The 25,781-nt window shown below is 33.8% G+C and overlaps 2 protein-coding genes across 3 annotated transcripts in view; one reads left to right on the top strand and one right to left on the bottom strand.

Moving 5' to 3' along the window:
* Positions 1-692: 692 nt before the first annotated feature.
* LOC131848845 (protein I'm not dead yet) overlaps positions 693-25,781 on the bottom strand; it is a 54,403-nt gene continuing 29,314 nt past the window's right edge. Inside the window, exons 2-15 of one of the 2 annotated variants that reach the window (XM_059198790.1) lie at positions 17,402-17,535; positions 14,420-14,567; positions 13,540-13,805; positions 12,580-12,694; positions 10,938-11,026; positions 9,937-10,062; positions 9,358-9,483; positions 8,478-8,592; positions 6,813-6,904; positions 6,468-6,568; positions 4,494-4,586; positions 3,346-3,539; positions 2,316-2,453; positions 693-1,248 (exon numbers count right to left, since the gene is read on the bottom strand). In XM_059198790.1, coding sequence (XP_059054773.1) covers positions 988-1,248; positions 2,316-2,453; positions 3,346-3,539; positions 4,494-4,586; positions 6,468-6,568; positions 6,813-6,904; positions 8,478-8,592; positions 9,358-9,483; positions 9,937-10,062; positions 10,938-11,026; positions 12,580-12,694; positions 13,540-13,805; positions 14,420-14,567; positions 17,402-17,448 — 1,911 coding nt within the window. In that variant the 5' untranslated portion in view covers positions 17,449-17,535 and the 3' untranslated portion in view covers positions 693-987. The remainder of the gene's footprint in view (positions 1,249-2,315; positions 2,454-3,345; positions 3,540-4,493; positions 4,587-6,467; positions 6,569-6,812; positions 6,905-8,477; positions 8,593-9,357; positions 9,484-9,936; positions 10,063-10,937; positions 11,027-12,579; positions 12,695-13,539; positions 13,806-14,419; positions 14,568-17,401; positions 17,536-25,781) is intronic. The other variant, XM_059198792.1, reaches the window with a different exon arrangement.
* Positions 18,271-25,781, top strand: part of LOC131848846 (GPI transamidase component PIG-S) — a 79,689-nt gene continuing 72,178 nt past the window's right edge. The window contains exon 1 of the mRNA XM_059198794.1: positions 18,271-18,460. Within this exon, the coding sequence (XP_059054777.1) occupies positions 18,427-18,460 (34 nt within the window). The 5' untranslated portion in view covers positions 18,271-18,426. The remainder of the gene's footprint in view (positions 18,461-25,781) is intronic.

Genomic DNA, 25,781 nt, shown 5'->3' with positions numbered 1-25,781 from the left:
GTTTTATTCATAATTGTTTTGTTAATATATTTATATGTTTTATTTACATAAACAAACTACTTGATGGTATGAATGTTATGAATTTGTTCTAACCTTACTTAACACCCTCGCATCAAGGTATAAATCATATAATATATAATAACTATACATGTTCTTAATGTGGATGAACAATTATCTGCCATATTCCTTTTAGTGCATGTATTATACTACAAAAACATGTAAAATACATTAAGAAATACATATACATAAATCTTAAACGTGTATATAGTATACCAAATATATTTCTTCGTATAATAACGTACAGAAGGTAATAGATTTATGAATATTTCTGTGCAAGTGAAAGGGTCTAAATGCATATCTCAGTAGATATATACATATATCCTTACATAGTATAAAACAAACCAGCTGTCTGTTCGCTTATATCTTTTAAATTACGCAACGGGTTTAAATGCAATCAGCAATAGATAGAGTGATTCAAGACGAAGATTTATATATATAATACATGCGTGTTACAGTACAGAACAAGTCGAGAAATTCAAAGATTTGTAACGCATCTGTGCGAAGCCGGGACGGGTACCGACCCGTAGTCAGTTATAAACTTGTGAAATCAAGTAAGATAATGCAAAAGGAGTCTTAATATCAACCCCATATGCATTATTTATGCAGAGCAAGACGTAAGTGAAAAGCTGAACGTTTCAGGCGTATATAAACTACCTTAACCATTTTGGCAACAGACAGGCCGTATGTATACAAATACACTAAATTAGATAGTATATCTGATTCTGTTTGAATAAAAAAATATACTGGATATTTTATCCGCAGAATACTATCATAGTGGCACCCCGTCACAACATATGCTGAACGGAGACCTATATAGTACCAAAGTAATCCAACATGCAAGTTAAAAATTTATTTTCTTTCTTTCTAATATCTGATTTTGAGCGAATAGTTTAAGGTTACTCGCTAGCAATGGGTTAACTATACAACTTATCCTCTAAATAAATTATAACTACATGATATAAGTCCACTAGTGGCGTTTACTCCCTGTGGGATCCCACATGTGAAGTTCCTCGCTGCTGTCAGAGCTTGTGCTGTAACGTTACAGTTGAGACTTATATTCTTTGCAGCGGTCGCTACCTTGGATATGGTTGCATCTTCCAATGGGGAGAAGATATAGCTACCCCATGTTGGGTACGCACCCCAGACGATGAGGGTTGTTATTATTTTGGGGCCGATACCACCGATGGCCTGCAATGAAGGTGGGTATATATTTTATTCACATTTTGCACTAGATACGGAAAAAAAATTACATAAACTCAATACAAAATGGCGGTCTTATCGCTAAACAACCTTAACTCTTATGAAATTTACAAACAAATCTTAACATAAAAAACTTGGCCTGTCTAGAACTGCAGTGGGCTCTATACTAGAACGTGTATCTAAAGCTGCACTAACAGGCTTCTACTAGAGCTATTAGAGAAATACTACTGGTGCTATGGCTGGGCAATGAGAGAAACAAGAGTGAAGGTGAATATTGACGTCGGCAAAGATTCAAACACCCGGGTCACAAGTCCCGGGAACTACACGGAGTTTCCCTCTCTCTCACGGTAAATCAATGAAACACTAAGAAGTTCGTCACTCTCAAACCTTCAGCAATGGTATTTCTTAGCCAATACAATATTAAATCTTTCAAGATAAGATCTTATTCCTTCTTAGAAAGCCAGCAACGTACAATTCCCCTGGTATTGCGGGTGCTCATTGACGACGGTAAACATTTACCATCAGGTGAGCTGCGAACTCCTTTGTCCCCTGTACTATAATAACAATCAGTGTATTCACCATCTTGACGAATTCAATGTCAGCTGTTTTCAAACATACCATTACGACTTCGTTCTTCTCATCATAAGAAAGTGTGTACTCAACCTAGCCAAGTTGAGCCGCAATCTCTTTTGTCCCCTGTACTATAATAACAATGGCTGTGCTCACAACCTTGGCTGTGGGTATGTGGAATTCAATGTCAGCTGTTTTCAAACATACCATCCACTACTTATCCCAGATAGGTTCATAATAAGAATGTATGTACGCAGCCTAGCCAAGTTGAGTCGTAATCTCTTTTGTCCCCTGTACTATAATAACAATGGCTGTGCTCACAACCTTGGCTGTGGGTATGTGGAATTCAATGTCAGCTGTTTTCAAACATACTATCACTACTTATCCCAGATAGGCTTATAATAAGAATGTGTGTACGCAGCCTAGCCAAGTTGAGCCGCAATCTCTTTTGTCCCCTGTACTATAGCGCCGATGGGTGTACTCACCATCCTTGCGGTGGGTATGTGCGCGACGCCGGCCACTATAGCATTGGGCGGGGTTCCGACCGGCATGTGGAACGCCATCGAGCACGCCAGCGTGGCCGGCACCATCAGGTATCGAGGGTCCATTCCCAGGGACCGCGACTGTAATACACATTTATTTTAATGGATGGCAAAAGCTTACGGCCCACCTGATTGTAAGCGTCCTTGTTCGGGTTGTACCGTAACTATAACTGGTAGGTGTTAATAGAAAAGATACATTAGAACTGAGATAAGCTTGCCCTTATACATTACATTTACCTCATTACCTATATGTGTACAATCATAAAAAGTATAAAACAAAGTCGCTGTCGCTGTCTGTCCGTCCCTATGTATTCTTAAATCTTTAAAACTACGCAACGGATTTTGAAGCTGTTTTTTTTAATTGATAGAGTGAGATTCTAGAGGAAGGTTTATGTATACAATACATGTACACCCAGACAAAGCCGGGGCGAGTAGCTAGTAAATATTTAAACTGTATATTAAATAATAATAATAATAATAATAATAATAATAATAATAATAATAATAATAAAACTCTTTATTGTGCATAAAAGAAACAAATAATTACAAAAAGGAAATTAAAAGTGATTAACGTTAAATGAGCACACGAGGAGTCCTCGATAACCAAATGCAAACTGATTATCTAATATTTATTCCCTACTAATCCTTTTTTCGCATTAACAAGTAGCCTATGTCCTTTTCTTTACGTTTACATTCAGCCACTTCCCCTGCCACTCGCGCTGCTGTAAATATTGCCGGGCGACAACTGAGCGAGAGGGGTGAATGTAAAAACACGCTGCCAGTCCTTTGACTCGCGCACGAAAAACCGACAATCGAGGGAGCGCCGGGCAGCGCGAGTGGCAGCGCCAATGGCATGGGAAATACACGCGCTGCTCACTTCCCTGCCCACTCGGGCTGAGTGTAAACGTAGAATTATGCTACGTTACTACAGTACTATGTTACGTAAGGATATTTATAATTCACATATGCTTACCATATTAGCGAGGACGGGAAGTATGAGATTCGCAATGGCGACGTTAGAGGTGAACTCCGTGATGAACTGCGTGACTAGCACCACGACCAGGAGTACGAGGGCTGGCGGTAGACCGTGGAGACTGACCAGCGAGCCGCCGATCATAGACGACAGTCCTGTAGCCTTGCTGCCTTCCGCGAGCGCGAAACCACCACCTGAAATATCATCACCATCACAATAGCTTTCATTCACTTATGAACTTGGTTTAGCACACCGCCTTACTTCCGATGGTCGCGGGTTCTATCCCTTGCACGATACAAACATTTGTATTCGTGTGTTTGCATGTCATGTCTGCATTATTATTTCTATTGGTATGAGTGTTTTCTGTATGTATTAACAAAAAAATGTATTTAAGTATCAACTCCACACAATCCTCATACAATGCCCTGCGTATACAATATAATAATGGTTCCAGGATATTGATGAGCCTGCTGTGTTGCTAGTGTGTCTGGCATCTTCGCTCTTGCACGAAGAGATGTTACAGTATAAACTATAACACGATAGAAAAAAATCTGCATCTTTGAACTCGCGACTATGAGAAGTAAGGTGGTATTCTAATCCACTAGACCACTAGGCCATCATCTACCTAAATATATATAACTCAAAGGTGATTGACATAGCGATCTATCAACGCACAGCCCAAACCACTGGACGGATCGGGCAGAAATTTGGCATGCAGGTAGTTGTTATGATGTAGGCATCCGCTAAGAAAGGATTTTGATTAATTCTATCCGCAAGGGGATAAAATAGGGGATGAAAGTTTGTATGAAACTTTGTCAATTTTAAACCGTTCGGGCTGAGATTTTGCATGCATAAAGCTACTATGACGTCTAGTATTTATAATTTTTTTTTGATATTTTCGTGGCGATTAACGTGTTAAAAATTGCTTATATTACGTTTACTTGATATATATAATTTCTATTTAGAAAGAAAGATAGAAAAATATAATTATTTGGCGCATACAAAACAATCATACAATATATTAGAATAATTAAATTAATTATTTTAAAAATACAGCTACGACCAAATTGGTTTCCACTCAGCTTTGTGTCTGGGCTGTAATAGCCAAACGCTGATTTTCTATTTCTATCTCTAGAATTGACACATACCTAGTAAGAAGAGGAGTCCCCATGGCACCTTATCCTTCAAGATAGCCCAAGTCACGATACCAGGAGACGCCTTCGTTGCAGCCAACTCTTCGTCTGAAATAACATTCAATACAAAGTCTGAATTATTAAACGAAAAATAGCAGAAAAGAGCGGAAGGAAACCCGAAGATTGTCGTTACTTAATGAATTGACGACCTCGGTAGTGTAGTGGTTTAGCACACCGCTTTACGACCGATGGCCGCGGGTTCGTTTCCTCGCACGGCACAAACATTTGTATTCATGGGTATGATATGATTGTTTGTATCGGTCTGGGTGCTTTCTATGTATATAATGTATGTATGTATTTACAAAAAAAAATCTATGTATTTGTATCAGTTGTTTAGTACCCATAACACAAGCTTTAGTTAGCTTATACTTGGCTTATAAAAATATATATTTTGTATAATTCCGCTACAATTAGTATGTGTGAGACCACAAATATTCGGTGTGGAAACTTGACTAACGTTAGGCCTTTCTCTAATGGTGATCAAATTCCGACCGTCATTGAATCTACACTCATATTGTATTACTCTGTTTGCTATTCATTACCTGATGTCTCGTTTAGAGGCAAAACACGTATCTTAATAGGTTTATATATCCGATAACGGTCGACTTTTGATTTGTAGTGGGGATGGTCGTAACATTCCGAGTAGAGGTGGTCAGGTTTCCACACTAAATGTTTGAGGTCTCACACATGCTAATAGTAGTGGAATTAAACAAAATAATACAAAGATGTTAAGCAATAATAATAATAATAATAAATACTTCCACTTAAAAATTATCCATCCTCATCATTCATCATTTATACTATCATTGTTTGGTGATTTTTACCCGCAATGATCAGTCTATTACCCCATCAAATGAGATATATAATATATATATAAAAAAAAAAAATAATAATTGGCATGTCCCGTGCTCGCTACTAGTCACCAGCTTAAGCTGCGAAAATGAGAATAATAATTATTATTATTTTTTTTTTTATATTATTTTTTCTCGACTTTCGCCGGTAATCTTGGTATGTACGGGCCTAAGCCAAGTACATAACAATGTTCTATATCAGGTGGATATACCATAATGCAAATGTAGGCCTAATCTGTCTGTAGAAACTTTCTAACAATGCGGCATGTGTTTAGAACTACAGCCTTCTGTAGTTGGCAGTATTATTATTATAGCTTCCTAAATATCACAGAGTGAACCATCCATTAAAATAGAGTAACGAGAGACTTGGCATGTCCCGTCCTCGCTACTAGTCACAAGCTTAAGCTTAAGCTGCGAAAATGAGAATATAATAATAATAATAATCATCTTTATTTGTCATAAATAATAAACTATTATAATTGGTGCTTATAATAAAATTTAGAATTCATAATCGAGACAAAACTCACTGCCCCCTCTGAGTTATAGACCATAACTCAGAGGGGGCAGTGAGTCCACCCTCTCTGTTATTCTGTTATAGCCTTTATTACTAAATTATTCAATAAAAGATCGACAACATCGATAGCACTTAAATTCTAAACTCTACTAACCAAGTAACCATAAAAATATGACAAAATTACAAACTAATAAAATTCGACAATAACAAAATTAAATTAATCCATACATATAAATAAAATTGGAGTGTCTGTTTGTAATATTGAAATAACCGTTTCTTACTACATGCATATGAATATAAATACGCTACATACACCAAAATAACATTTCTTACAATTTTTGTCTGTCTGTCTGTTTGTTCCATCTAATCTCTGAAATGGGTGGACCGATTTTGACGGGAGTTTTTTTGGCAGGTAGCTAATGTAATAAGGAGTAACTTAGGCTACTTTTATTTTAGAAAAGTAAAGTTAAGTTCGGGGACAGCAAGTATGTTAATAAAATGAACCTCCGTAAAATAACACCTAAGTCAATAAAATAGTTTCCTTTCATAAAAAAAAATACTCACATGATGAGGATGACGTGAAGAACTTCAAGAAGTCCACGCACATAGGTATTATGAACATGAGCACCACTATGAACATCGAGGTAACGCCATCCTTCACTTTCCTGAAAACCATAAATACAATATACATTAGTCGGCGATAAAAATGACTGCCACGATGGTCTAGTGATTTAGCACACTGATATACTTCCGATGGTCGCGGGTTCGATTCCTCGAGTGCAAACATTTGTATTCATAAGTATGATTGTTTGTATTGGTCTGAGTGTTTTCTATGTATATTATGTATCTAAAAAATTATAAAATATAATTTTGTTATTATTTCGAATTACATAAAAAAATCACACTTACATGCTGGTCATGACATCAGCCCATCCAGGAATGAATCCTGGCTTCCTGAAGATGTACAGGAACACGGCCAATATGAACAACAAGCCCGACGACTGAAACAACATCATGTTGTATGTTAATAAAGAAAAAATGTACCAGTTGAGTTTTCTGCTTCTAGTTTTGTTGTGTTCTAGTTCTTCTTATCTTATATGTAAAATTCTCGTATGTTAGTTGCCATACTCCTCCGAAACAGCTTGACCGATTTTTATGATATTTTATATGCATATTGTAGGTCTGAGAATCAGCTACTATCTATTTTTCATGTGGAAATGGTTGTCCAACCCTTTCATTTTATTTTTATTTTTTGGTCATTTTTTATCTTTTTATAATGTAGTTTAAAAAAAAATCTCTATAATTTCACCCTTCTATCACCGATCGCTATTTTTTAATAGCGATTTTAATTTTTATGGCAAAACAACGTTTGCGGTAAGCTAGTACGTGTATATTCTTTATTAGTAGAAGCAGAATTGGATGGATGGATTAATGTATATATAGGTAGTATTTAATAACATTTTATTATGAAGAACATAATGAGACAGTATATCTGGAGAATACTTTTAGTAGTCTTATATTATTTTCCATCGCAATTTTAAAATTTAGGGGCTTTTTTTTCAAATTCACATTCAAAATATCTTTATTCATATAGGTCTACTAGCTTTTGCCCGCGGCTTCGCTCGCGTTAATTTATCCCCTTAGGGGTGGAATTTATCAAAATCCTTTCTTAGGGAAAGCGTACGTCATAGTAGCTTTATGCATGCAAAGTCTCAGCCCGATCGGTTTAAAATTGACAAAGTTTCATACAAACTTTCATCCCCTATTTTATCCCCTTGGGGGTAGAATTAATCAAAATCCTTTCTTATCAGACGCCACCGTCATAACATCTACCTGCATGTCAAATTTCAGCCCAATCCGTCCAGTGGTTTGTGCTGTGCGTTGATAGATCACTATGTCCAGTCACCTTTGAGTTATATATATATATATATATATAGATTACAGACTCTTCTGATATGTCAAATCTACCGTCAGTTCAGCATGATTTCGAGATGAGAAGAACTGGCAAGAATCTTGGCTCATATTCTTTTCAAATAAATGTACATTTACAATAATATAGATTCATTTTGTACAATCTATAAATACATGCCAGTTCCATTGTACCCTAAAACTAATTACTCCATTACCTCACCAGTGAACAAACTGCCTTAGCCGCACTATCTGAAGGATCGGCTAAAACAGTTTATGTCACCAACATCTAATATATTTATTCTATAATCTTACGTTATTGTACGTCGTAGACTCTCGTTCCTGACACACTCCATCAGCAAATGATATATATCCTATGTACCACATACTTCACAATTTTGTGAATTGCTTTTTTACATCAGATATGCAAAACTTTGCCGATGGATGATGTCCAGACCAGTGTCTATGCATTTTTACAATGTACGCTGTGTTATGTGTATCCCTCACATAATTGCACCAAGGACCAGGGAAGGTTCTTTTTATATAGTGCTGTACTAAATGCCCTTAGAATCAGACATTATCAAAATGGGATCTCCATTTCTCAAATACAATTCTTTTAAATTTCTACATAACTAAATAATTATGAATAAAAAAATATTGACTCACCTTTTCGTGGAATGTAGTTGGCCCTAGGTTCCTGTATTGCTCCCTGATGACCTTCATTGTGGTCATTGAACCAGATGACGCCATATTGACCTGCTGGGCCGCTTCGCTGTTGGGCCTGAAAATAAATAGAAGTACTTCGATAAAAGTATAATATGGATATGGGGAGGAGATTGTTAGCAATAATAATAAAACTGGCCAACAAAAACATAAAAATTGTTTGTTTCCTTTGATTTTTTCCGTTTATACCTCGAATTAACGCATATTCTTTGAATATAGCAACAATTTTTCTCTCACAGATTTGTTTTTGAGTTACAGCTCACTTCCCTCATTTACTATGTTCAATTTAGATTTGCGTTTTTTATTGGACACTGACATATATTTTGCTGTTGTTTTCGATATGGCTTCGTAAATAAGATGTTGTGTAATTAATCCCAATGTTTTTGCTATATTTGTGGTGATTATGTATATGTAATATACCAAAAACCTATACTGCACTCGATATTTTTTCGTTAAAATTATAAAACTATGCATGCACATGTAAAAAAATGATGCTATTAGCAATCTCCCAGTATTTTTTTTCATACTAAAAACACTCAAATATAAAAAAAAATTAAGGAAACAAAACTTCTGTTGACCAGTGTAATGTCTCAATTATTCCCCTCCGATCGATCCTCCGTCCAATTCAAACGAGGATCGAAATTACGACGTTCTGAGCCGAGGTTCGAACTCCTAGCGGTGTCCTCAGACTAAAGTCGTATCCGTCAGGCGTGAGTTAACCTTCAGCGGCTCCATAAGTCCTTCCACGGGTTTGGAGTGCCATCAGCAGTTGCCCCCTATCTTCCGGTTAAGCTGTTGTTGCCTTTACAAAAATATTACTAACCGGAACATTCCCATGAAGGTGACCTGCAGGGCGATCCAGATGAGGATTTGCATCAGCAGCATGGGAGGCATGCTGTAGACCATGAACCAGAAGAAGTTCACCGATCCAGAATACTGTGGGAACTCACTGTAAAGTATCAAATATATACATTAAAATTTATAAAACTTACGAAGTCATTATATTTCTAACTACATTTGCCCGCGGTTTCGCTAGTATGGAATTTATAGCCTATGTGTCATTCTGATGCCATATTATTGTAAATCTACAATTTTATTAAAATCCACTCTGTAGTTTTTGCGTGAAAGAGTAACAAACATCGTCGTACTTTAATACGATTTTTTTTTAAATATTCATGCTTTATTGGTAGGAATCTTTTCTTCTAAAAATTTGTATTTTATTAGTACGATTTTTTTTCATTACAGTCAGTAAAAACTAGGTCGAAAGGGATGGTCGACGTTTCAGACTAGTTACCAGTATAAAAAAACGTTGTTTATTCTTTTTAATTTTTTTTTTTTTTTTACCTAAGAAAGGGTCTCAAAATTTGTCATTTCTGAAAAGTAAATATTGAAGTATACTCACGAGTCAAATATGCCCTTGAAAGCGGAGTTGGTGGCGGTACCGACCAGGGTGCCACAACCGCCCAACGTGGAAGCGTACGCGATGCTCAGGTAGTAGCAGATGGTAATGTTGCTCGGTATAGGGGCCCTGCCAACGATTACCACTCACGTCAGTAACTTTAATTATTTGGCCTCGCCGAATAGAGGGAGATATTTTTCTCTCTTCTTTCAACTCACAGAGCGCCATCAAATGTTAAGCTAAGTAGAGATTGTGTTATGGGACTAGACACCTCATACAAATACTTAAATATTCAAAAGCTAATATCTATAGAAAATCAGCATTACTAACAATTCCATTTCCCCCTCTAGATATAATATAATAATCTAATATAATAATCTCAGGTACACAGCGCCATCTAGCCCAAGTAGCAATGGTTATGGCCATCAAATACATAGATTTTTTTTTTCGTCATTACTAACAATTCCACCATCGGACGTTGTGCCCCTAGACCACCGAGGTCTAGATATAGACGATCTTCCATCATATTGTTTAAACGTTGATACGTCACGACTCCAATTATGTCTTTAATTTGATTGATGACTGTGCCTTGGTCACCTTCACCCCCTCTTTTCTTCTTTCCCTCAATAATAACTTTCATAAATTCATTGTGCCGTATCAAGTATCCTAACATTTTATTTTCCCTCGTCTATTTTCTATAGTATGGAATATCTTTTTACTTTCACCGACTTCTTCATTTCTTACTTTATCCTTCCAACTAATTATTTCCATTATTGTGTTTAATAGAATTTAAAAAATATTAAAACGCTATGACGCACAATTGTGCGCACTAAATTTCACACACTATATCGCGCGCGCTGGCTCTCTCTCTCTACGCTAAATGGCACATGCTCATGATCGCTTGTGAAAGAACGTGTCGTGTAATGGCAGCTATGATCAAGATTGTGTCATAAAACAATTACACGTTCAATATGCATAATAGGATTAAATAAACAGATACTCACTCCTCTTCGTCTTTTACTGGTTTCACTTCCTTCCCGTTCTCTGGTGCTGGATTCTTCTTTCTATTTGTGTACACGTCACCGAGACCTTGCTGTAAATACGATAAACTCATTAGATGCATTGACAAAAAGTTAAACAAATCAATATTTAGCAAAATATGTATTGAAATGTGCACGTCTGGACGATTTTTTGTTTTTATTACTATTTTTTTATACATTGAGAGAAGTTACGAAGTGATATTAATTAACGCTTCCAGTAACAATGGTCAGCTTTCCGCACTGAATAGGGTTTTCGATCGTATTACCCCTGTAAAAAGGGAGGTACATAATATATATATATATATATATATATATCCCATCAAAAACATAAATGTGAAATGATAGCCGAGTTTAATAATATGATATATGCCTTGATTGTTGACTTCTACGACAAAAGAGATGAGATCTAAATGGGTGCCAAGTTCAATGGTCTGTCCTGAAATGTATTTATAACAATATAAAATATCATTTCTTCTTATAACTCAGGATAATATACTGTAGCCTAAGTTCTTCACCTAATTACCTATCTGCATGCCATATTTGAACTTCCTAGGTCATCTGGAAGTGGGTTATAATTTTGATCTATAGTTGATCAGTGATAAAAATGACGATTTTTGGACATTAATATCTAAATAACCTTTTGAGATATGTTTATGAAATTTGGAACACATATTTATCTCGCAAGTCTCAATATATGAACCAAATTTGACAGGTTTGTGTGAAAGAGTTTTTGAGTTATGAGGGGGTCAAAAGTGGCTCCAAATGGTTCGTGTAAATATACACACGGTGCTGCTTGCCAGTTTACTTGAAACTCGGCTTGACACGCTACCGCGTGTCTAGATATCGATAGATATAAATATAAAATAATAATAATAATCTTGATATGAATACTAGTTTAATACTGTGACTTCACAAAATTTGTTACAGTTACAAATACCTCATTATATAGGAAGTAACTAGCTGTACACGCGACATCGTCCACATGGAATTTAACTTTATTTTTCTAAAATAAATGTAGCCTAAATTACTCCTTACTACATCAGATACCAGCCAATAAATGTCCCGTCAAAATCGGTCCAGCCATTTCAAAGATTAGCCGGACAAACAGACAGACAGACAAGTATTGTAAAAAATATATTTTGGTGTATGTATCGTATTTATATTCATAGTAAACAACGGTTATTTGAATATTACAAACAGACACTCCAATTTTATTTATATGTATAGATAATAATAATCTAGATACGAATACTAGTTTAGTACTGTGACTTCACAAAATTTGTTACAGCTTTGTGAAACTCTGTGGCAGTACAGTGAAATATATAAATGGGAATAATTATATACCTCATTATGGTGAAGTTATATACATAATAGAATTAGTGCTAATTGGTGGTTTGTATTCACACACTTAAACTTAAAAGTGTAAAGTAATAATAAAATCATTTAAAAGAGCAACACGCAAATTTCTTGCACGTTCTTCTTGTGATGAGCTTTCCGAACGAGCGGTAGATTAAAAAAATGTAATGACTATTCAAAAGTGCTTCAATGTAAGTTTATTTGAATAAATGATTTTCTATTCTATTCTATCTATAATATATTAACTAACCTGTTCAAGTACTTCTAGAATGGCCTCCACGATGGGCACCATCATAGTGGTAGCTGCAGCGTTCGATACCCACATCGATATAAACATAGTAACAAAAGTCAGGCCAAAATTCAGTCTGAAATATTAATAAAATATATTTTTTTACATTACTTAACATTAGTAGCATAAGTTTTACAAATATTGAAGGCCATCGGAGCCTAGCGGTACAGCACGCTTTACTTCCGCTTGCCGCGGGTTCGATTCCTCCCTCGGCAAAAACATGTTGTCCTCATGTGTATCGTTGTTGGCGCTATGTGAATTGTCCTGGATTATTATTATTTCAGTATACTTGAGAAAATATTAAATTTATAAAGCAATATCTCATTACAATTACAGCATAATAATAATAAATAATAAACTCAGGACAATTCACTCAGCGCCATCTAGTCATAAGCTAAGCAGAGCTTGTATTATGGGTACTGGAAAACTGAAAAAATACTTTTTTTTAAATACATACATAACATACGTAGAAATCTACAACAACGATACACATGAAGACAAAATGTTTTTACCGTGGGAGGAATCGAACCCGCAGCAAGCTGTAGTAAAGCATGACGTTAAGCTAGCTAAAGCTTGTGTTATGGGTACTAGATAACTGATACAAAACTCCTCCAAAACGGCTTGACCGATTTTGATGACATTTTATATATACATTGAATATGTAGGTCTGAGAATAGGTTTATAACTTTTTTTATACCGCTAAGTGTTATGGGTGTTACAAAAAAAACATTATTTGGCCATTTTTTTTTATCTTTATTTTTTTATTATTTGGAATTCAAAAATACATACAGCGTTAAATTTTCACCCTTCTACAACCAACCCCTATTTTTAAAAAGTGATATTAATACTTAAATTTATATGGCAAAACAACAAACAACAAAAAGCCATGACAGCTAGTTATTTATAAAAAAATACACTGACCTTCTATGCGAACATCCCACCACCTGCACAGTCCACAGAGCGACCCTTTTCGGCAACTTGGAATGCTGGACTCCAGCAGCTATCATCAGCCCACCCATGAACATCATGTTCGTCTCCTTCATGTAGGATGCACAGGTCTTATCCGAATCTAGGATACCCATGGTTGGGAATAAGACGATTGGCAACATCGAAGTGACAGGCAGCGGTAGGAGTTCCAACACCCAATAAGTTGCCATTATGAGTACCACGTACATACATCTGTATTCCTGGAAATTGAAAAAGGATTGGCCTGATTTTTTTTATGGATGATAACGGAATGATGTACCTGCTTGTGCTAACGGTTTACGCTGACGGAGCACTAGTGGAGAATGATAAAGTGAGCATAAAGTCCATTTTGGCAAATGGCAATTTACCACAATGTTTCCTATGGGGGAACCCAGTGAAGGACAACCTGACATTATGAATAAATTATATTAATTTTGTCTTTGAAAAAAGTTATTCTCTTGGTCATTAGAATCGAGTTGCATTAAAGGAAGACTGGTCATGTCGAACGGGAAACTAGTAATAATAATATCTAAGGACAATTCACACATCGCCATCTAGTCCCAAGTCAAGCTACCTAGAATTTGTGTTATAGGTATACTAGACAACTGATATGAATACAAAGATATATTTTTTTTTGTAAATACATACATATTACATATAGAAGCTTCCAAGCCGATACAAACAATCATACTCATGAATACAAATGGTTATACCATGTAAGGAATCGAACCTGCGACCATCGGAAATAAGGCGGTGTGCTAAACCGCTAGACCACCGAGGCCGTAAAATACAATATACCTATATACATACTAATATAATACAAAATAAAACTTACCGCTCCGCGATTCAATATAGGAATAGGTAATAGAATTAGTGGAGTAAACACCACCAGGAGGCTCTTCCAGTATATAGAAAAGAAGAGGTTCAACCGTTGCCATAGCGATGCGCTGGACCTACTTCTGGAAAAAAAATAAGTCGTCCCGCTGGAAAAAAGAACAAACACACACATTATAAGACCTGTTGGAGACCCGGTGTGCTGTTAATGAACTGAAAACATACAGTTGTAAGCAACAAGAATAAAAAAATAACAGATCGAGCAGATGCAGGAAAGAGGTAAGGTTTATATTTTTGTTTTATTATAGAGGATGAAAATATAAATATATAAAGATATAATATACAATAACAATTTAACTGAGCGCTATCTGTATATGGCAATGTCTTCCAATAATAGTTATTCTCATGTATCTTATATGAGAATAACTTAACGAGGGACATTATGAACCAAATAGAATTTAATCCAAAACTATGTTTGTTAGAATATCTGTCTGTTTTTCTGCGCGTTTGTGCATATTAATGTCATAAACGGCTTAATAAATTTTCGAGTAAGTATGAACATTTAGTGGTTGTTTTTTACAAACTAATAAATCATTAATATAATATATTTTATATAAAAGTAGGCTGTTGGATTGCAATATATGTTCAATAAGTTTATACCTCTTGCCTGTTTTAAACATTAAATTTAAAATAGATTTTACCAATATTTATAAGACAAAAAATACATTTTAACACAGGAATAATCTTAAAAAGTGTAAACAAAAATAACATGTCGAAACTCAATCAACGATGTTAATATTTAAGTTTCATGAACACTTTGTTCCATATAACTGGAATGATAATCTGTGATGATTCACTTGATAAGAAGTCACAACCATCACTTATGAGGACATGAACAGTATACATTCTCATGTGACATGCCATTTTTGAGGACTAACATATCATGTCTTTCTACCGCCAAACAACTCGATTCGTAAGCTATTCAGAATAAGGGGATTCTACGATTACATTACTATATCTAGACTTCTAAGAGCCCATCCGTTAATCACGTTATGCTTTTTAGCATTTTTTAATTCCGCTTTTGGTGAGTGGAGACTTTTAATACTAACCAACCACCACGACCAAAATTACGGGAATTTTTAGTACCTACAAAGAATCATAAAATGTTAATAATAATATTTTTAAAGACACGGTACTATGAAGTATAATTTAACTTTATTCTAGAAATAACAAGGTCACTACACGCCGCTTTTTAGTTTCGAAATCGCGCGTTTGACGAAAAATAAATACATGTGATATACACTATACTACCGTCCCTTGTCATATTTTGTGATGTCCTATCCCCTTTCGAGCATCACATGACTAATGGATAGCCCCTAACTCAATACCTAACGCAAATAGCTGCTTGGCGGTAGAAATACGCAGACGACTTTGTCTAGCTTTGAGAAAATGCTATCAGTAATTTCGACATCATAAGTCTATAATTTCCAGTATACAAGTTTTAAAAGCAAAATAGAATGTTTAAAACTTTGCTTATAAATATTGGCTATAAATCTTACATTTAAATACAATGCATACAACCAGTATTGCTATGTGGGTATTGGTCAACAGCAGTTAATGTTTGTCTAAGTAATTTAACATTATTATCACATTTTTAAAGGCCAACTAAGTCAGTAACACCAAAGTTGTTAAGTTTTAGAAATATATTTAGAGAATAACAACTCTTAGAGAATATATATTACTTTAAAAATTACCATATCTATAAGAGTGATCACACTAAAACAATTTATAGCTTTGTAGGTACTATAATAATGCAAAATATATTAACAATGTGATAAATAATAAAAATCTAAAACTACTACATATTTGTCTATGATATGTCGCATTTAAATTGCAGAACAAAACAGTAGAAGTTTTATTATGTTTATATTATACACTGATGAATGGATGAGCAAAAGGAAATCCATTCACTTAAATCATAATAATATAATTTATACTGGTTGTATATGTAACATATAAAAAATATAATATCTCATGCATTTTTAATATGTATGAAGACATGCTTTAACGAATATAAGTACTTAAATGGTAATAGAATAACTTTATTAAAACCATTAATTAATCAATAGTTTGATTAATAATTCAAATTAAGAATATTTAACACAAAAGCTATAAATTATAAACAACTACACAATTCATCATTACAGACATTGCATTCAACATTCAGAAACTAAAAGTTTCATTCTAATTTTAAAAATAATAGACAATAAGTTTTATATTTTTTAATATACATATGTACAGATCAGACTGTTCATGCAATGTGCCATGCTTGTGTTGAAATATGGACAAATGCATTGTAAGCATTGAACAGAGTCACTTACAAAAACTTTGTTAGTACCGGGTAACAGGTATTTAAGTGTGTTTACTCTTTATATATATAAAGTTCACTTATATATAAGAGAACTCTGTAAAAAAATCACATCGTTTTATAAATGTAGAATGTTTTTTTTCATAACCACTGTATATAAAATGTACATATTTAGAGATATTGTATAATTGAATTAATGGATATAGTAGAACACATAATTAATTAAATAATTACCTAAGTTTATATTTAAATACTTACATACTATTTATCACATAAAAAAAATTGAATAAATTTTACTATAATAGCAATGTTATAGTAAAATTTATGCACTAATAAACATTAAAAGTACCTAAACTTAACATACTAAACGCGTAAAATAGTAATTAATTCCAGCTTTCATAACTTTATCATTTTTTTCATAATATTAAAAAATATATATTATAAGAATTAAATACGTAAAATATGGAGCTTAAAATTACATGTTGAATAGCTTTAGTAGAGTCTAGTGAATTGTTTTTAAACTTTAAATTCATATATAATTTTGTTTAAAAATAGTAACTTTAACGTAAATATATATCTCGATATTAAAATAAATATTTATAATTAATAACATACCGGCCTTCCTCCGCGCCGTTGATACCATTTTCTACAGTTGTAGACATTGTTGTTGTCTGTTTGTTCTATTATTAACTCCAAAAATATTATATTCAACAAGAATATTTTTTCGTCCCTCGCATTCTCATCTGTACCTGTAAATAAAAATAAATACTTGTTAAAAATCTTTAATGTACGTAAATAATCTAAAAACGTTACTTAAAAATTATCTATAAGACTGTTTATAATTTATTTGTAGTGTTCAAGACAAAAACTTATAAAAAAATTATTACAGTTCAAATTTCGTATTTTTTATTATCGATCGATTCTCTTGAAATAAAACGCCAATATTATATAGCATACACATCAGTCAAAATCAGACAAATGAGAGTAATGAATGAAGTTCTGAAATTGACATTACATTATTGACAAAAGAAGGCTAGTCAGGACAGTTGACTCAGATACATTATTGTCATCTACTCTACACTATTGATTGATAGTTTGTCAATGATTTATTGCAGCTTTAGTTTTAGTACGAACAGATAAATTAAGTTTTAATAAAAACTTAATTTCTCTGTAGAACATTTTGAAGTAACAATTTCAAATAATATGAATTAATTAGTATAGGCAATAACAATTAATGTATTTGAAAATTTGTAATAGAAACAAATTGTCTTTTGATTTAAATAAAGCAAAATAAAATTCCAAATTGCAGCAGTTTAAAATAAATCTAATTGTATGATTACATTATTTAAACATTGAATACAAAGGATCGTTTTTCAATATCTATATTGATACTCCAATATTATACACAACATATTGTCAATGCTTCCAAAGACGATTGACACTCATGTAAATATTATTGTCAATGTCAAAAATGACAGATTTCATTCAACAAACTTTGAATTTCGAGTAAATAATATATGAATTTCTTGAATATCTATTATTAATAACAATATATATATATATTACTCAGTGTTAATTTGGTTTGGTTAATTTATTCAGTGATAACTGTGTAGTTTTATATTAATGTTTCATAATTCATCATGACTAAAATGGAAGCGAAATCAGAAGTCGAAGGTGAGTCAGATATTTTCAAAATAAATACTTTTCCATACTTCGTTTCTTAGAATATTATTAGAGTATTTATTAAATTATATTCCTATATACATGTTTTTAAATATATTTATCAAATAACAGTGTTTCGGTATAGGTTATAGGAGATAATGTTTTAGGTTAAAGATAAACAAGTATAAAAACAGAACAGTTATATTTAATTAGAAATTTGTATTTTGTTATGTTAATTGTTATAATTGATTTCCGCCTGCTAGATATAAATTTTAAGAACAATACCCTAGGGTTGAATTTTGTATTTCTATATATATATAACTTAAAGGTGACTGACATAGTGATCTATCAACGCACAGCCCAAACCATTGGACGGATCGGTCTGAAATTTGATATGCAGGTAGATGTTATGACGTAGGCATCCGCTAAGAGAGGATTTTGATTAATTTTACCCCCAAGGGGATAAAATAGAGGACGAGAGTTAATATGAAACTTTGTCAATTTTAAACCGATCTGGCTGAGACTTTGCTTGCATAAATCTACTATGACGTAAGAATCCCCTAAGAAAGGATTTTGATAAATTCTACCCCTAAGGGGATAAATTAATGTGAGTGAAGCTGCGAGCAAAAGCTAGTTCATACATAAATTTGTAATGACATTTGCTATTACTAATGTGTAAAGGTGATTATTATCTCCGTTGTTAGCAGGGTATCCTGTCTGGTTTACCTTCATACAGTTCCACCTATAAACCATCATGATTAATTCCTGGTAAATGTGCTATGAAGGGCTGTATGCTTGTTTGCCACCTATGTGGTATAAAAAAAACCATGATGGGCTAACTGACTTGACTTCGTCCACATCCTACCATTCCCTTCATATTCCGTACCAATATATACTGTCAGCACAGGTGCATCAAGTATTCCATAATGATTCTTAAAAAAATATGCCACTGGTTAAATAAAAATTAATACAGAAAGTGCAATATTATTTCTCCAACTTATATATTTATAATCGATTAACTTGATCTGTATTGATCAAATTATAAAATCATTTATTCAAGTAGGACATATTAGCTGCTTATGAATGTAATATTTTTTACATTATATTTTTCTCCCTACCTGTCCAGTTCAGTATATAGATACAATTGACAAGAACTGGCAAGAAACGCAATTGATTTTTTTTTACATTTTTAACATTTTATCTGAGAACTATAAAATGGCATTAAGTAGAATCGATCAGTTACAGGAAATCAGCATGTATTAAGGAATTCATACATCTTTTTTATGCAAGGTATCATTGCAATCAACCATATTTTAAAATAGCACAATAACCTAATCCATCATGATGCCACAAGTCTATATAATTATATATATAATTAGATGCTACATTTATGTATTATTGTTAACCACTTTTGATTATTTACATAACCTTTCCGTATCCCTACAGTCCAGTTCAGCTAGCTACTTCAGTTAAGAACAACTGGTAAAAAACTCAACTAATATTTTTTTAATTATGTTATTCGGTTGTAAGGTGTACATAGCGCGGTAAGATTACAGGATATGGTATTTAATTCTCTGTAATGGCGATTAATGAGTGGTGCCATAGTTGTCACATGTCTGTAGAGCTATTTATGTATATAGGCGACCACCTACTATCAAGTATGCCATTAGTTTGTTTTCCATTCCAGATACATAAAAAAATCTTTGTGCTTTTATTATGGTTTACTTCTATATTGTCTTAGGCTAGCAATTAAATCTTTTACGGACATCCTTACTGTAGAATACAGTGTTACAAGGTGATATAATTCTTTCTCAATTGAAATCAGTTTTTAGTGTGACATTATAAGTGTTCTAGGCACATAAAATCAATGAAGATACATGCACATTAATATACACTACGGAAGCAATAAATCATTAGCATCAAAGTCCAAGGTAATGTACTTACATATTTTATAAATGCTGGAATTTATTACTGGCAGGAATTCCATTTTATATCTACATAATAATTTATACAATTTACATAAATTTTAATGAGGAGAGAGTGGGAACTTTGTGTGTAGGGACACTTGCAGACCTGTTTAAAACAATATAAGACTTGAGTACTTTATTTTTGATGGACATAGGCTATTTGTAAATTGTTTAAGCGAACTTAAGTCGGAAAGTTAGTACACACGGTCAAATAAAGCATAAAAAGCTGGAAGCTACTGTTACTATTATATCACTTTTTATGACCCCTCCGATCGATCCCCCGTCCAATTCAAACGGGGACCGATGTTACGACGGCCTGAGTCGAGGTTCGAACCCCTAGTGGTGCCCTCAGACTAAAGTCGTATCCGTCAGGCGGGAGTTGGCCTTCAGCCGCTTCATAAGTCCTTCCGTGGGTTTGGAGTGCCATCTGCACTCGCCTCCTGTCGTCCTTTGAAGCTGTAAAGGCTGTGACCAACAGCATTAGAGTATTCCGAAAAAAAAAAAAAGTTTTTTATATATAATTATTTATTTATATTTTTTGCCTAGATTTTTTATGATTATATTTGCACCGCCAACCTTAATTCTCCTCTATCCTCTATTACTTTATTAAGAGCGTATTAAGTCTCCCTAACCAAAAATAATTCCTACAGTGAGTCTTAGATAGAATTCTGACTCTATCCCTCCGACGAACACGACCAAGATATCTAGATAATTTTAGTAAGTAAGAGTCTAACAAGTTCCCCATTACTGGCTGGATTCAGCGATTCATCGGGTGAATGATCTCTGTGTAGACTTTGAACAAGTTATAAAGTTTAATATAAGAAATTTTTAAGGAAGGAAGGAAGTAATTTTTTAGGATCTTCATGTGGAATTGCATGATTGTAAACATTTAATATCTTTATTCATGTAGGTTTAATACAGACTCTTATATGTCAAATCTACCGTCAGTTCGGGGTGCTTTGAAGCTGAGAAGAACGTACAAGATCTTTTCTAATAAGCTGGTATATGTTTACAAAAATATTGATTCATTTTTTAATTCATAGGAGATTTTTTTCATGGTTTTTATGTAGAATTGCATGATTGTATACATTTTTTTACACTAAATTACATATTTTTTACACTATTACAGACTAAATGTCAAATCTACCGTCAGTTCGGAGTGCTTTCGAGCTGTGAAGAACTGACAAGAGACTCAGCTCTTATTCCTTTCAAATGAGCTGGTATATGTTTACAAAAATATGGATTCATTTTTAAATTCAAAGTGAGAATTTTTGCACGGTTATTTTTACAATTGTACGCATTATGTCAACGAGATATTTCGTTTGGTAATATTATTTAAGAGCTTCCGATATTTCGACGCCGTTGCAAACATTCTGCTCATGGATTCACTATACATTTTAGTGTGTTATAGATACAGTAAACACAGAGAGTTTTGTTAGATTCTTTAAGTAGCAACGTACAGAGTCCACAGACATGACGTGGCTTAATACAAAGGGGTCATACAGTATCTCATGATTTGCTGGACCCGTGCTGATAAAGCGTACACCAGTTTTTATTTTCAACTAATTCTAATTATACTCTTAAAATATCGTTAATATTTGTTTAACATATATATTTTTTCCCCTCATTCGTCCGCCTTTTTTTTTAATTATGGTACAGGCAATGATCCTTAGAATTTACAGATGTATATCTGAACGAGAACTATACTGGAATCATAGAACAGGCCATAGAGTTAGTATACTTACTCTACGCTAGAGTCCAACTTTGATTTATGAATAGTTCGTGTCAGTGTCTAATAGAGAAGTAGTTTCTGTACCCATCTAATACGAATGAAATAAATATATGCATGGCGAACTTAAAACTTAGAGCCAATTAATTATAGTATATATAGATACCTATTTAACTATTTTCTTATGATAACACAAACTGACATTTATACTCCAATTAAAAAATGGCTATTTTCATATTTAACAAATTTGGGGCAAAGATAATTATATAAAGCATAGATTCTTCACCCCTGACGATTTTACAGATAAAATATTATATTAATACCGACGTTTTATTTATTTATTGATATTAACTCGTGTTTATCTGGACACTGGTAGACCGTTGCGTAACTATGACGCCAATCCATCTCCGGGGGCGTGGCTTGACGTCAGCTGGTCTGTACGGATGTGTGTGAATTCGCAGTCTATTTCTACCATGAGCTTGTTTTCAATGTAAGCTGTTAACCAGGTTCTATTTTGTACCAAGGTCGGTTCCTGAAGGGTATTGTGAATTGTAGCAGGCGACGTCAGCGGCTGTGGGTTTTTTAATTTTAGAATACTTTTCTACGCGCTCTTTTTGAGCGTGACAGTGAGATGGCGCCAAATCTTTATTTTTTTTATTGTATTGTATTCGCGGCTAATTAGTTAGTGTTATTGGCGGCAAACGAACAAAATCATAGACAAAGAAACGTGCTATAGATGTTTTATACGTAGAATTGTTTTTGCGCAACTCACCTGGAATTAATGTCGTGCTGAAGTTTTGCGGTTTACTGTACTTTAGCTAGATTTATTCAAAAGCCTTAATATTAAAATTAAGGTACGCAGATAAATGGTACTAAAATAATTTTAAAGTCGTTTGTAATAATATCAGACTCAAGGATTTACGTTGTAATATTACTGCATACACTTCAAGCTTTAAAAGGTACATTTTGATAAGGTTATTGAACTCTTTTGAGCAAAATGTAATTTTAAATTTAATAAATATTTTAATAGTAATGGATTGAAATTAATGATAGTAAGATGTCCAGATAATATTGTTATTGTGTTTGTTTAATTGCTCCAATGTTTGGGCATGTAAATTATAAATATGTTAAAAATATAATAAATATTTTAAAATTAAACAATAATGTCTATAGTCTTATTAATGTTATAAATGCTAAGGTCTATGGGTATGGATGGATAGATGGATAAATGGATGTTTGTTAGTCTGTCTTAGCAAAAACTACTGAACGGATTTTGATTAAATTTACAGTATATATAGTTTAGCTCACCGCTTTACTTTCGATTCCTAGCGCAAACATTTGTATTCCTGAGTATGATTTTTTGCATTGTCTGGGTGTTTCTATGTATATTATGTATGTATTTACAAAAAAAATATCTTTAAGTAGATCTATCAGTTGTCTAGCACCCGTAACACAAACTCTGTTTAAATGCTGGTTGACTTTCACCCGGTTCCCCTAGAAACCTATGTGATGAATTCGTGGTGAATTTGCCACGATGGGCTAACAGAACTGATCTCATGCTCATCTTATCATCCTTCACTGATGCTCCGCCAGCGTAAACCGCTAGCGCAGGCGGGTGCACCATATACCTATCATCCATAAAAAAAAACGCAATAATGACCACTGTAATGTTTCAAGGGTACATAGCGAAACTTCAGACATTTACAGTTTCTAAGAAATGTGTTTATAAATCTGTTATTCTCTCATGTAATCCATGGATTTTTTATCTTTCCATATTTCTTTTACCGCCCACACACACATACACACACAGTGGGTTCGTATTCTGATGACGCAGAAATAAATCGCTTCAATTACATAAAATGAGATTCATTGCGATTTCAAATGATCTGTTTACTATAATCGATTAGATCAGGGTCGCAAACATGCGGCCCGCAGGCCGCTTGCAGCCCGTTAAACATGTTTATGCGACCCGCCAGCATTTCCATAATTGAATTTGTTTTTTCTACTTTCTCCCATCTATACTTATATTGTTATAAAATTAATTATAATGAAATGGTTGTATATAGTAAACCGAAATAGATTTTTGTGACAAGTTATCACATATCAGCGACTCGTTCAAATATGCAATACGAACGTTTGCATTATAATTTGTGTCTTTACTGTTACTTTTTTTTTTTAATTTATATATTTTTAATCTAATGTTTATTATAAACACAGTGTACACAATGTACAACATTATTAATAGGTATTATTTTATATGCGGCCCGCAAATAATTTTAAACTTTAAATTGGCCCGTTGATTCAAAAGATTGCTCACTTCTGAATTAGAGTAATGAGAACACGATGAAGCCTGGTAAATTGATAACTACGGTCGCCATATTGCTTCTATTAAGAGTAGTATTACATTATTGTGTACTAGCTGACAACGCGCAACTTCGTCTGCGTCAAAAATCAGAGATACATAAGGAAATAACATAGTTAAGTCGTTTCGTACATATATAACAAAAATGCAACTGTTGGTTTGTACGTGGAAGATATACTATAAAAACTATGTTTGCCAGATTATATAATACTAGCGGCTCGCCCCGGCTTCGCACGTGTGTACATGTATTATATATATAAACCTTCCTCTTGAATCACTCTATCTATTAGAACCGCTTCAAAATCCGTTGCGTAGTTTTAAAGATTTAAGCATACATAGGAACGGACAGACAGCGATAGCGATACTTTATTTTATACTATGTAATGACTAGTTGTTCCCGCGGTTTAACCTGCATGAAATTTGTAACCTATGTGTTATTCTGATGTATAAGATATATTACTGTAAAGTTTATTTAAAATCCGTTCAGTAGTTTTTGCATGAAAGAGTAACAAACATCCATTTAAAAATACCATAAGCGCTTCTCAGTGAGGGTGTGGCGGGCGTTCTGTGACACGCCTATTTTTTTTTTGTGGATGATAATGGAATGGTGCACCCGCCTGCGCTAACGGTTTACGCTGGCGGGGCACCAGTGGAGGATGATAAGATGAGCATGAGATCAGGTCAGTTTGCCCATCGTGACAAATTCAACAGGAATTTATCACGATGGTTTCCAGGGGGAACCGCGTGGAGGTCGACCTGACATGATACATTGCTAGCAATAGGGTTTTTTTTTTTTTTTTATATTTAAATACATTTTTCCACAGACATATTCGTCCGTGCCTTTTTTAATTTACTTTAATATTATTATAATTTTATTTAATTTCCATTTTTGTACAACTCCAGCCGAGATGTTACAATTTGCCTAACAGTGACACCGAGGCAGACCTTATCCGTCTGGCCCAGAACCACCGCTGGCCGGCCGGGTGAGTTGACAACATGCAGTGTCACCCATCTTTATTTGGAAGATTAGATTTATCAATATGCATATACAATTATATAAATCTTACACTACTACCAGTGGGGATCAATGGCATAGTAGCCATTTTTAGTTCGAAAAACGGATTTAGATGGCGTCATTGGTATCGAATGGAATTCAACATTGTTTTGTAATCGTTTAAAACCCAAAACTATGTTTTTAAAAAGGTTTAATCTATTTTTAAAAAGTCATATATAGATGTTAAAATGAAATAATGCGTTTTGAAAAGTAATTTTCAT

Source organism: Achroia grisella, unplaced genomic scaffold, assembly GCF_030625045.1.
Source record: "Achroia grisella isolate CSIRO2021 unplaced genomic scaffold, CSIRO_AGI_Agris_v1 utg598, whole genome shotgun sequence".
Lineage (NCBI taxonomy): Eukaryota > Metazoa > Arthropoda > Insecta > Lepidoptera > Pyralidae > Achroia > Achroia grisella.
This window is presented reverse-complemented; position numbering and strand designations above follow the sequence as displayed.